The 12,382-nt window shown below is 54.1% G+C and overlaps 5 protein-coding genes across 5 annotated transcripts; 3 read left to right on the top strand and 2 right to left on the bottom strand.

The window, feature by feature from the left end:
• Nucleotides 1-148: 148 nt before the first annotated feature.
• Nucleotides 149-1,201, top strand: SEPMUDRAFT_104531 (uncharacterized protein; the record flags this gene model as incomplete). The annotated part of the gene is made up of 1 exon (XM_016900544.1): nt 149-1,201. One exon carries the CDS (start codon nt 149-151, stop codon nt 1,199-1,201), a length of 1,053 nt encoding a protein of 350 aa, XP_016765373.1.
• A 416-nt stretch (nt 1,202-1,617) lies between these two features.
• On the bottom strand, nt 1,618-3,362 carry SEPMUDRAFT_130036 (uncharacterized protein; the record flags this gene model as incomplete). The annotated part of the gene is made up of 5 exons (XM_016902327.1): nt 1,618-1,876; nt 2,036-2,194; nt 2,267-2,754; nt 2,811-2,837; nt 2,925-3,362. The coding sequence occupies 3 exons, from the start codon at nt 3,360-3,362 to the stop codon at nt 2,641-2,643; spliced, it is 579 nt and encodes a 192-aa protein (XP_016765371.1). The 3' UTR covers nt 1,618-1,876; nt 2,036-2,194; nt 2,267-2,640.
• On the top strand, nt 1,688-2,326 carry SEPMUDRAFT_33688 (uncharacterized protein; the record flags this gene model as incomplete). Its single annotated transcript, XM_016908546.1, has 3 exons — nt 1,688-1,876; nt 2,036-2,194; nt 2,267-2,326. 3 exons carry the CDS (start codon nt 1,688-1,690, stop codon nt 2,324-2,326), a joined length of 408 nt encoding a protein of 135 aa, XP_016765372.1.
• Nucleotides 3,363-4,148: 786 nt separating the features above from the next.
• SEPMUDRAFT_146329 (phospholipid-translocating P-type ATPase domain-containing protein) lies at nt 4,149-11,671 on the bottom strand. Its single transcript, XM_016903580.1, has 3 exons — nt 7,880-11,671; nt 5,712-7,826; nt 4,149-5,657 (listed from the first exon to the last, which is right to left on the bottom strand). Exons 1-2 carry the CDS (start codon nt 11,336-11,338, stop codon nt 6,429-6,431), a joined length of 4,857 nt encoding a protein of 1,618 aa, XP_016765369.1. The 5' UTR covers nt 11,339-11,671; the 3' UTR covers nt 4,149-5,657; nt 5,712-6,428.
• Nucleotides 4,207-5,997, top strand: SEPMUDRAFT_35759 (eukaryotic translation initiation factor 3 subunit D; the record flags this gene model as incomplete). The annotated part of the gene is made up of 2 exons (XM_016908618.1): nt 4,207-5,657; nt 5,712-5,997. The coding sequence occupies 2 exons, from the start codon at nt 4,207-4,209 to the stop codon at nt 5,995-5,997; spliced, it is 1,737 nt and encodes a 578-aa protein (XP_016765370.1).
• Nucleotides 11,672-12,382: the final 711 nt, after the last annotated feature.

The raw sequence follows: 12,382 nt of genomic DNA, 5'->3' as shown, positions 1-12,382 counted from the left end.
ATTCTCGATGCGCCGTCGACGAACTTCCCTCGATTACAGACCTGGCTTTGCGGACTACCAGATGCGGTGCACCGAACGCCACATAGACAGGTACTGGAAGAGGTTCGCCAATGGTACATGTAGTTGAAGTCTGCACTGTTCGGCGAGAATGGCATCTTCAAATGCTGGCCTAAGTCAAAGAATTGTCGACTCTGGCAGGACTCTCGTACAGACGGCATTCTCCAACTTGGCATCCGACTCAGCCATCCATCCTCCTTTCGGAAGCAAACATGCCCCTTCAGGATTCGCAAATTCACTTAGAGCGATCATCCCTACAGACTTTTCCAGAAATGCCTCTGCTGAGGGCTTCTCGGGTGAGTCTTTCCGGAGTGCTTCAGGATCAGTCAGGCGGGTCGAGAACGAATACGAAGATTTTGTGTCCGGTTTTGCGTCGTCCACTTCTTCGTCGATGACAGGTGCGGAGATCATTCATGGCTGGTTAGAGATCGGCGAGGACTGCCAGGTTCATACTGGCTGGGAAACGCTTCCGGCCCGGGAACAACCCATCACATATACGCACCAGGGGAGTCTTGCCAACACTGCTTCAACCTGGGAACGAACATCTCAGGGTGAAGTTGTCTACCGTCCGGACGGCCGACCTGAATGGCGATGGCGGCACGAATGGCGCAGAATCGACGTGGAGCTCACACAAGAACCTCGAGTGGCGAGCGAACTTGCCAGATTCTCCAGTCATCTAGGCATTGAGTCGCGTGCGCCACGCTGCGATCAGTGTTCGGCACTGGCCCGTTTGCATCAGGTAAAGCAGCATTTGGCTTTCTCGCCCAGCTCTGATGGTACCAACCCATGGCTACAGCATTGGTATGCAGGGCGCCAGGGACGATGCGATTGGACTCAGGACGACGTTTTCCGATCAGCGTGTGACACGAGCAAAGAAGAGCCAGAGTGCTACTCTTTTGACTGCCATCAAAGAGGTTGCCATCATACGTTGCTTCGCATAAATGAAAACCTCACTTCGGAAATTCGACAACGGCTTTGCGTTCATGATGAGTGCAGCCATATATCTGAGACCGCCGAGAGCTGGCTAAGACATATTACTTCGCCTCATCATCATCAGCTGCAGAGCGAGATGCTCAAGGACATAAAGGACGATGGGCAGAGTCGTTTGCTGGCCTCTCAGAGAGAAAGTGAGGCTGACCGCTAGTTACTTCGAAATTACTGGCACCAGAACATGTGGCTACCAGACAGTCCAGACTTACGTAGATATCATGGATAGCTCTTTATATGTCTCTTACTCAACGGGACCTAGATAGGTACATGTATGTATGCAGTTGCCAAGTATCACCGCTCACGCGGAAACACGGTACCTCCTAGGACGAACATAGCAAATTTGCAGCCTTGGTGCCTGATCTCCGGCTATCAATTAAGATATCTGATCTTACTCAGAACTTTGACGGGCAGTTACCGAATACTCTATACGTACCTCCTAGTGGAGCATACCTACCTGAGGTACACAACGCTAATAGGGTAGTGCAACGCCGACGTCGACTTCAGGCGATCTATTGTTCCTTCCCTTTCGTGCAACTTTGTGCGATAAAATCATCACCACCACCGACCCACAGGACCGTGAGCTATCATGATCATGCAGCCTCGTCGACTCCTCTCCTCGCGGCCACAGGTGATGCGGAAGATGCCACATGTACATGTCGCCAGCAGAAGGCTCGAATCATCATCATCATCATCATCATCATCATCACAGGCCGGGGCAGGAGGAGACAACAACTTCGTTAAGCGATTGACGTTATTCAAAGTGGCCAAGGACGAGGACATTGAAGCTGTTTTGAAGGCATACGAAATCCTCAGAAGTACTGCGCTTCGGGTACGTACATTTCCCGTTGGGAATCGCAGTACGAATGCGGCTACCTCACCACACATGGATGACAGCAAAATCGCGAGACCCCTGCCGTCTTGCTGCTCACACGTCCAGTGCTCCGTGTGCTCTGGTGTTCTCTTATGCTGAATCACGGCGTGTAAACAGGACGGCAAACCGTACATAGTATCCAACAGCTCGCGCCGTATCTTGAACACATCGTCGCCGTTAAGTGAAGGCTATACTATAGCTTCGCAGTCCATTTTCAAAAACCACCAGGACCATGCGTTCTACGATCAAGAATGCCCTGCCCATCGGGAGTTGAAGGTATGCGTTCCATTCCATTCCTCTGTCTCACTCTATACAAATATTGACATCTCTCGTTCTGATTGATCGCAGAAAACGACCAGCAGAGTCCGTACTGGAGTCATGACGGTCGTTACGGAAGGGCCGCTGTGAGAGAGTGACCTCGACATATCTGACCACTCGTGTTCTGGTTTCCATTCACAGCCTTGGTGCAATTCATATGTGCCGCACGCAAGAAATCAGCAAACTTTTCATGGAGAGGCCTGCATTTCCCCTCCCGCCAGCTGAAAAGGAGTTCCTGGGCTTGGTTGTTGCCATCGATACATGATCCTGGAAAGGTCGCAAGGATTATCGAATAGGCTCTGGGACCGCGATCAACGCCAGATCCACTTCAGGCCATACCTGGCTCAGAGTAGCCAGAATCTTCTGGCGAGCCCGGCCAAACCTTTTTTCATAACAAAGCTCAATCAAGGCTCAAGCTCCACGTCGTCTAGTAAGTCCCATGTTGGCACTTTCGTCTTATCAAAAGTCCCAATGGCTTTGCCGTCAAATCTATGTTGTGCAGTCTTCTCGTCCGCATACTGCCGAATGTTAGTTCTACGAGATGCAAGACCTCATTCTCGGCGCAGTACCTTACCCATACGGCAGTATCTCGAACTGTGTCCTACAGAAATCGTCAGCACATAGACCACTATCATGTTGTCATGTTTCATCAGTCTGGTCGTATGTGGGCTGTGCCGGTCAGACTCACCCAATCAAGCACACGAGCGCCCAGCACACCGTCTTCTTCCATCAACCTCTCCAAAGCGTCTCTTGTCCAGTGGACACAATTCCAGCCTCCCGCGTCTCCATGCTTCTTGACTCTCGTGCCGCGCAGCACGTCTAACAACCGGTCAGTCTCGACGACTTTTGCGAGGACTAATCGCACAAGAATCGAGTCCACAGCCGTCAACCAGATTTTTCGTTCTTCGTATTGGAACGTCATAATGGCGGTTTCTTTGCCTTTTATGCTGTCGTCAAAGGTAATTATGGTTTTGGCATGGCACTTGATTCCTTGCGAAGACTTGTTTTCATTCTTGGGTCCGATGAGAAGGGCCCAGTAGTACGCGTCTTCCTTGCCTGGCATGCTAGGCGTGATGCCGGTGCGCGAATAGAGGGCGAGATAGAGGCGCTGTTTGTTGCGAGGCATTGCGGCACAGCAGAACAGGATGGGCCCCAGAGCATGTAGCTAGTGCAACTCCCACGGCGGCACAGGCGGGGCCGGCGGTGGTGGTGGAGGAGGAGGAGGAGGAGGAGGAGGAGAAGGGAGAGGAGGAGGGGGAGGGGGAGGACGGCGAGGGGAGAGAGCGACAGTCGAGAATGCCGCGCCGGTGCTGAGCGAGACTAACTACTTTACCTGATACAGTGCTGCGGTGCGGTGCAGCCCGCCCGTGCTCACATCCTGTCCTGCCTGTCCATGGGCTGGGGCCAGGGTTACCCAGGAGCCAGGAGGCAGGAGCCGAAAAACCAGCGGCGGGAGTTGGGGAAGGTGCATGTTCATTCACTGCGTTGTGAAGGTAGTCGCGATGACCAGCTAGCAGGCAGGCACAGGCTAGGCAGGCAGGCAGTGGCGTTCCTTCGTTCCTCCCTTCCTCCCTCCCTTTCCCCGTGCCTGCCCTGTCTGCCTGAGGCCCCGAGGTCGTCCCTGCCTCGTGCGACGACCCTTTCTGTAATAATCGCCCTCGCCGTCGCCCTCGCCGTTCGCCACTTCTGCCTCAGGTTCTGGACTCGCTCCCAATTCTGCATGGTACGTGCCTGAGGTCGTCGCCTGTGTCTGCCCTTTTTCGATTCCTTCCTTGCCTGGACCCCTTTCAGCTTCTCTCCACCTCGCGACTGCCTTCACCTTTGTCTCGCACCCGGCACATGAAACGCCCAGACTCGGCTTAAGCTTTTCGCCAAGCACACAAAAAGATCACCACAACACCACCCCACCACCGTCCTGGATACCCAGAATCTCACACATCCACATCCACATCGCCATCGCCATCGCCATCATGCCTGGACTTCCGCCTGGACTGCTCGAGGCCATTGAGGCGCTCCCTGCATCGGACAGCTGGGGCCCGCCGACGACCACCGAGACCACGCTCAACGGCATTCCGTATGCGCCGTTCAGCAAAGGCGACAAGCTGGGTCGCATGGCCGATTGGACTGCCGAGGGCAAGGAAAGAGAGGGACGCGGCGGTCGCGCGCAGTATAACAATCGATACCGCGATCAGGTCTATGGCGCGACCGGCCTGCAGACGGCGTTTCAGATCGAGGGCACCAACGAGGAGAGCTCCTTCTCTCTGGTCGACCGCAGCCAGCCAACTACACGCGGCAGGGGCTTTGGCAGGGGCTCGGCTGTGTTTGGACGCGGGCGTGGTGCTCGAGGTGGCGCTCCTGGCCAGCGTGGCGGACGCGGCACCTTCCAGCGTGTCGGTGGGCGAGGCGGACAACAGCAGTATGACTCGAGAGGTGGCAGAGGTGGTCGCGGTGGACGTCGTGGCGGCTGGAAAGACTGGGACAAGCCGCAGCGGAACCGAGAGGCGTCGGTGCAGCCCAAAGATAGCTGGCGCATGCTGGACGAGATTGATTTCAATCGTTTGCAAAAGCTGAATCTTGACACTGGAGATGGCGAAGACTTGGACGACTACGGTTTCCTGTACTACTATGACAGAGCTTACGACAAGCAGCCTGGTGCGCCAACGAGCATGAGGAAACTCACCGTCCTGGACCGCGCTGCCTACAATGTCACCACTTCGAGCGATCCTGTCATCCAGGAGCTGGCCGACAAGGACGAGGCGCAAATTTTCGCAGCAGACAACATTCTGTCTATGCTCATGTGCGCTCCTCGCAGCGTCTACAGCTGGGATATCATCATGCTGAAGCAAGGCAACAAGATCTACATCGACAAGCGCGAGGGCAGCAGTCTAGATATGGTCACAGTCAACGAGAATGCAGCTGATGCGCCCCTGGAGCTGAGTGAGGGTAATAAAGACCATATCAATGCTCCTGGTGCACTCAAAGACGAAGCCACGCACATCAATAACATCTTCCCCCTGCAGGTCGTGCAAGAATCAGAGACCTCGAAGCGCGACATGAGCCACGAGCATCCATTCTACGACCCCGCTTCGGAGACTGACCCGCCCGCCAGCAAGGCCTACAAATACCGTCGCTTCGATCTTTCACTCGAAGCAGATGCTGAGCCACTCCATTTGATTGTCCGAACCGAGCTTGATGCAGTGGTCAAGAACAACATTTCAGGCGAAGATCAGTTTCTCACCATCAAAGCTCTCAACGAGTTCGATAACAAGGCCCAAGGCAGTGGAGGCGCTCTAGACTGGAGAAGCAAGCTCGCCTCGCAGCGTGGTGCGGTCGTTGCAACGGAAATGAAGAACAACTCGTGCAAGCTTGCTCGATGGACGACGCAGGCCATTCTCGCCAAGGCCGATCTCATGAAACTTGGGTGAGTACCAATCTGCTGATCTGATTCGTCCCGTATGCTAATGCTACAAACCAGATTCGTTTCACGTGCCAACCCCAAGTCGACAACCGAACATGTTGTCCTTGGTGTCCTCGGCTACAAGCCACGTGAATTCGCGTCCCAGATGAATTTGAACCTCAACAACGGCTGGGCAATTGTTCGCACATTTGTGGACATGGTCATGAAGGAAGACGATGGCAAGTATGTCCTGGTCAAGGACCCCAACAAGCCAACCATTCGGCTGTATAACGTGCCGCCCACTACGTTCGAGGAAGACGATGTTGAGGCACAGAGCACGATTCCAGAGGGTGATGACGAGTAGAAGGCGCCTTGTGTCGTCCACATAGAGAATGGGTTATATGCAAATGACCAAAAGAGACAATCATGTCAAAGATGTTTGATCTGCCAGATTGATACGATTTCATGCTCTATTCAAAGTCTCTAAACTGAAAACAATACGATGAAAAAAATGTCGTCCCGTTCGACTCCTAGTGTGCGCCAATGCTTGTGCTCGACAGCTTTTTGTGGTATCAATTCCTTTATTTTCATCGTCCAAACGGAGAGAGCGCCTGCAATGACCTTTTGCCGCTTGTGTATATGTACATGGTCCGTAGATGAGAGATGCATGGCTCAAATTCGCGCGAAAAGGGAGACTGGTGTGTGTGTCAGTAGCGGAGGTCCTCCCCGGCTTACATCCCATCTGATTCGTGTATTTTTTATTCCTCACGTGCCCGCCACCGCCTGACACTCTCGTCACCGCAGATCATCGCTGATGTCCTGCTTCATCTTACTTTCCCCTCTTCGATGATTACTCCTGGCACCGGTGCTTTGACTTGACTCCACTCTTGTCAAGTATGCGGCGCTCGTGAAGTCGTTGCTCGCTTCAAACGAGGGCCGCGTCCTGTCCATGCTCGACCTCAGCCTGTCGAACGAAGGTCGTGGCCTGTCCGTGCTACGCCTGTCGGAACCAAAGTCATAATCAGTTCTCGAGAAGGTTGGCGTGGGAGTGACACCTCCAGACACAGGGGTGTCATAGTTCGAACTTGCAGCAGTCTCAATCATACTCAGCCCACTAGGCGCCGTGCCAGCAGTGACAGGACCAGGCGCATAGCTTGTATTGTACGAAGCATTGGGCCCCATTGCTCCGTTGCCAGATCCCGGGTAGGCAGGAGGATAATGCGATCCAAAAGGATCAACACTGGGGCGGCCGGAATGACCAGTATAATCTGTCCCGTCGCTCCCGTTATGACTGCGCGGGTTTTTGGTACCGGCTTCAGAAGGTGGATATATTGGTCGCATGTCCTCATCCATAGTCGGACGCCCATTGTTTGGCGAGCCATTGCGACGGTGGCCTAGTCGCTCTTGCTTCTTGGCATTGCTGATCTCGCTGCTTGACGTGCTTCCATTCAGGTTGCCGTGAGCAGGAACTTTCGCAGAGGACACACTCTCCGGGTTGACATCCTTCAGGTAATCGAATTTTCCTTGTCGAACTTGTTCGCGGATGATGTCAATATCGTATGGGAAATACATTTTCTGAAAAGCTTTGGCGGCGAAGCGAGGTAACAATGCCATGATTACGGTTAACAATCCGACGGCCCAGAAGGACAACGCGCCGTAGACTTGTGGTGCAGCCTTGTAAAAGGTAAAACCGGCCGTGAATGCGGTATAGACTCCTGTCCAGAACCAGATTAACAGGATCGAGATGGCGGTGATCAGGCACATGAACCAGTCCCAGCGGTATGTGTTGATCAGAATGTACACGTTGACAATGAGCACAATAGGGTTGACGATGTAGACTCCCAGTCTCTTGTAGTCGTTGACGTTGCGCCCGGATTCCGTCGTAAAGGTCGCGGGCGCAAATTCCAGGTAGGTGAAGTAGAAGCAGATAACGGACTGATAAAACCCGTCGACCATGTAGATCCAAAACTTGGTCTGCGTCCATTCCTTTTGTTCGATACCACGGCGATACAGCTGTGGTACAGCCAGCGATACCTTGTCGTCCACATCTTGGTCGAGGATACCCTGGAAGATGATTGGCAGAGAGGTAAAGGCAAGGTTGAACAGAAGGATGTAGGAATAATCAAAGGTATATGAGCAGTCGAAGTTGGCGTAGACCTGGTACCAGAAGAGAGCAAATACCCAGATAATATTCTGTAGCGGATGGTTAGCAGGATATAGGCCAGCACGATCATGACCCATCTTACCTTGTAGAAGAAATTGGCAACACACTCAGCCATGCGTCGGTAATCCCAGCGACCGTGGACGAGGAGCAGTCTTGTCAAGTAGCGGAACTGGCCGATGGCGTAGTCGGAACTCATCACAGCCTGGCGTCCTTCTTCTCCTGCGATACCAACACCCACATCTGCCTCCTGGATCATGGCAACATCATTGGCTCCGTCACCAATGGAGAGCGTCATCACCTCCAGGGTGTGCTTGACCAGAGCAACCACAGCAGCCTTCTGCGAAGGCGAGACACGACAACATAGCACAGATCTGCATTCTTTGCAAAGCAGTAGGAACTTTTGCCGCAGCCTGTCGTCCAGGACAATTTTGAGCGTATCGCCATCGATGACCAACGCGTGCGTGGGAGCAGGTGGCTCGTGATTCTTCTTCGCGGCTTTGAGCTCCTCGTCGCTTCCCGTCTTCCCGAACGTTCCCAGGTGCTTATCAAGATCTTCCTCCGCCTGCGCAAAGTCGTCTTCGTCGACCTTGAGAACAATGAGGTCCATTTCGTTGTCGAGTAGATTACAGGAGAAGCCAATGTTGATCGCAGTCTCCACCTTGTCACCAGTCAAGACCCAGAGCTTAATTCCGGCTTGCGCGAGAAGCGCAATGGCATCGGGAACGCCATCCTGAAGACGGTCTTCAATCGCAGTGCCGCCGAGGAGCGTCAAATCACGTTCGATGCGATCAGCAACTTCTTCAAGTTTGGCCTCCCGGTCCTGGACAGCAGCGGCCGCAAGCTCATGATCACGATTCCATTCTCGATACTCGTCTTCGTCGAGCTCTCTTTGCGCTATGCACAGTGTTCGGAGACCTTCTCGCGCAAACATCTCAAGATGCTCGGCAGTGGATTTGCGAAGTTCCGCTTGCTGGCCTTTTGCTAGACGGGAGTAGATGATGCTATCAGCACCCTTGCAGAAGAGGATGATCTTGCCAGACGGCATGCGAATGATGGCGGACATTCGCTTCCTGGTGGAGTTGAATTCCAGGGCGTTGAGCACGCTGTACTCGCGTTCCTCGCCCAGCACGTTGACGATGATACCATCGTTCGAGCGTCCTATCACGGTATATCCGCAATCTCGTGCCGTGGCCACCAGAGCGGCTTCGTCAGGGCTTTGCGCCTTGAATTCTATTCGTGGTGGGTCACCAGGCGTGCGTTCCGTTATGACGCTGTGACAGAGAGCGAGAGCCAGCATGAACTGTTCTGTGGCGGCCTTCTGCGCTGGACCACTTTCACCTCCCAGATCTTGGATGTAATCGGGCGCGACAAATGTAAGATCGTCGTCTCGGAGATAGGGGTTGTCGTGCAGATTGCGGATGTGACGAAGCATTTTGACGCGGTCCTCCGCTATGCGCACTCTTTCATGCTTTGCCACTTCTTCGACGTTGATACCCTGCCGTTTTTGCATCCCTGCCAGCGCCTCGGTGTATGCTTCTCCATAAGGCACACCGTTGACGGTGCACTTCTTGAACTCCATGACGTTTTGCGTGAGCGTGCCAGTTTTATCGGAAAAGATGTATTCGATCTGCCCCAGGTCATCAGAGATGTTCCAAGACTTGGGCGTGCAAGGGTAGTCCAGCTTTTCATAGTACATGAACGTGTCGGAGTAGATGAAGAATGCCTGCACAGATCGCACGATTTCCAAGGAAATGTACAGCGAAATGGGTACCAGGTTTTGGAACAGGATCACGGCGGCCCAGAAATTGATGAATCCCGTCAGACCTGCGGTGCTACCATAACTTCCAAAATCAAAGTAGTTCTGAGAACTGTTACTTTTGCCCCACGCGACACCGTTGACAATGGCAGCGATCAGACACATGACAAACAGAATGACAAAGTTGTACAGGACGTTCCAGTTGAGGTCTCGCATGATCTTGGGACGCTTCGAAGGCGTGATACCAGAGTTGAGCATGATCTTGGTGTCTTCACCTGTGAAGGCGACGACACCAAGAACCCATTCCGTGTTGCGGACGGTGCAGCCTCGCAGAAGCAGATTATTAATGCCCACTGGCTCTGCCATCTCTTTGGGCTCTGCCTCGGGATTCCGTCTATCGTACTGGTTCCACCTCACCACGCCAGAATATGCGTACAAGTTGGCATGTGGAGGCTCACTCTCGATAATGAAGTCTGCTTGCTCACAGTCCCGCGCTCGCTTGATGTCACGCCCAGAGTACAAAGCCGTCCGGACCTTGAGGTTGGTTTCGCCATCCAAGTTTTTGGTCTCGATATAACACGCTCCGTCCGCGTCACTCGTTGCCAGGACGATGATGTCTGAAGGAATCTCTTCGTCATTATATAGGCGGACAAAGTCGCCAACTCGCACGTTCTTCCAGTAGTCCTTCTTAAATCGTGCTGTTTCGGGTCGCGGCCGATTCGGGTTGATTAAGCTGCCATGGAACTTTTTGGGTACCGGCAACTGCTCCAGCTTGCCATTCTCTCCCACTTGAGGAACAAGTAGAGTATCTTTCATGTTGCCATGGCCACTGCCCGGCTCGTCATTGACCCCGTGTTCATTCACGTAGTTCGGTGGCCGTTGTCCTGGAGTCGGGGATGGCACAGGGGTCATCTCGACATCCCCATCAGCATTCACGCCTGTATATCCATCTATGCTGTCCAAACGCTGTGTCAATGCACTCATCCGGCGCTCGTCCGAATCGAGCGCACTGTCGAGCTTCGCATCTTGAGCGGCTGCTCCTTTTCCCTTCTTCTCTTTCTTCTCTTTCCACCATCTCCAGAGGAACAATATCGCTCTTGTATTGGCCTTCTTGAACAGTCGCCACGCGCCAATCTTCTCTTCCGATACGTTTACATTGTCCCAGTCTACCAGTCGATGCACTGGAGCGTTGTTCAGCTCGTTGTCGAGAACAGTTCTCCGCCAATCTTCTATGGCGTCCTTGATGGCAGTAATGGTAAGAATGACGATAATCGGCACGGCGGCCAGTCCTGGGTTCGTAACGCCAAAGATGGAGAAGATGCCCAGGATGACGATAAAAATGAAGTATACGTTGGCGATGTTGTGCAGTTGAAACCACAAGTTCTTCGGAATGAAAGATAGGGGTGTGTACTTGGCGGTTCGGATTTTGTTGCGCTTGAACTGTTGCAGCGGCCGGCCTTCCTCATCTCGCGCGCTGTCAGGGAGAGGCTGATTGACGAAGATGGTGCGCGAGGTCTGACCCTCGGGCGGATGATCGCTGGCGATTGCTTCCGCCTTGATGTCAATGTCGTCTGTCATGGCGGACTCTCGATTCCGATGGCTGCCACTCAGTCGCGCGGCGTTTCTCGAGAAAATGCTCCTCCGCTTCATCGTCCCCTTCCGTCCAGATTTCCGCACCGTGGCCCATCGCATGCGGTTCAGCGGCTGTGAGGTCTGGGTCCCATCCCGCTCGGCGCGCTGGGCGGAAGGCGTCTGCTGTGCATGTGTATCGAAGTCGACGGCCATGGTGGGCCAGCTGCACCACGCTTCACAGCGTGAGGGGCGAGGTTTGTCGTGCCGGTATTACATGCGACAGCAACAGAAGTTCTCATGCGGCTCGGTGCAAGCGCGTCGCCTGTGCAATGGGGGCGTGTTGCTTGGTGATTTCGGCCCTGGTCCTGGTGTTGCGGTGCTGCTGTCCTTACTGTACTACTAGAGCATTCGCACCTGCCCGTGCGGTATTGTATGGTATGGTATTGTATCGTATCGTGGCTCGCAGCCTTCCTCGCAACTGCTATACAGTCCAGCGTGTCCACCGCGATGCCAGCATGGGGGTGAGTGAGGTCGGAATGGTGGCTGCTTGGAATGGGAGGGAGGGGGCCTCTCAGAAACGCGGTCGTTATGGCGCGCCGCGCCGCCGACTCTGTCGCGGAGGGGGTAATGAGGAGCACTACCTAACCAACGTGGCGACGACGAGGGTAGTGTGTGTATGTGTGTGTATGTGTGTGTGTGTGTGCGTGTGGGAAAGGCGGTGGGATTCGCGGTGCAAACGATGCAAATGATGATGCTGACGAGGGTGGTGATGATGTGTTTCGCACGAGGATCCGGGTCTCGCGGTCGTTCGGTTGTCCTCGAAGTTGCGGCGGCCGCCAATGCTGCTGGCGATCGCCGACTCGGAGGATTCAAGGTTTACTGGTATGCACAGGCACCACAGCAGCAGCGGGCGACGAGGACGCGGACGAGGATGGGGATGAGGACGAGGATGAGGACGAGGACGACGGCGACGACGACGACGACGACAACGAGGTTTGGAGCAGCAGCAGCAGCAGCAGGCAAAGGACACGCAGCGACAAGCAACAGTAAGGTAGTGAGTGCTACCTCCTAGAAGAAGGGTGGAAGTGGAAGCCGGAGACGGAGGATCCAGGCTCCTCGAGGCTGAGCTGTGCACGAATAATCATCATCAGTCAGCAGCGGCGGCGGCGGCGGCGGCAGTAAGGTATCTACTACCACCTAGGAAGTACCACCTACCACCTACCTGACCTCCTAGGAGGTAGGAGGTAGCACCTACAC

The sequence above is a fragment of the Sphaerulina musiva genome (assembly GCF_000320565.1).
Source record: "Sphaerulina musiva SO2202 unplaced genomic scaffold SEPMUscaffold_1, whole genome shotgun sequence".
NCBI lineage: Eukaryota > Fungi > Ascomycota > Dothideomycetes > Mycosphaerellales > Mycosphaerellaceae > Sphaerulina > Sphaerulina musiva.
This window is presented reverse-complemented; position numbering and strand designations above follow the sequence as displayed.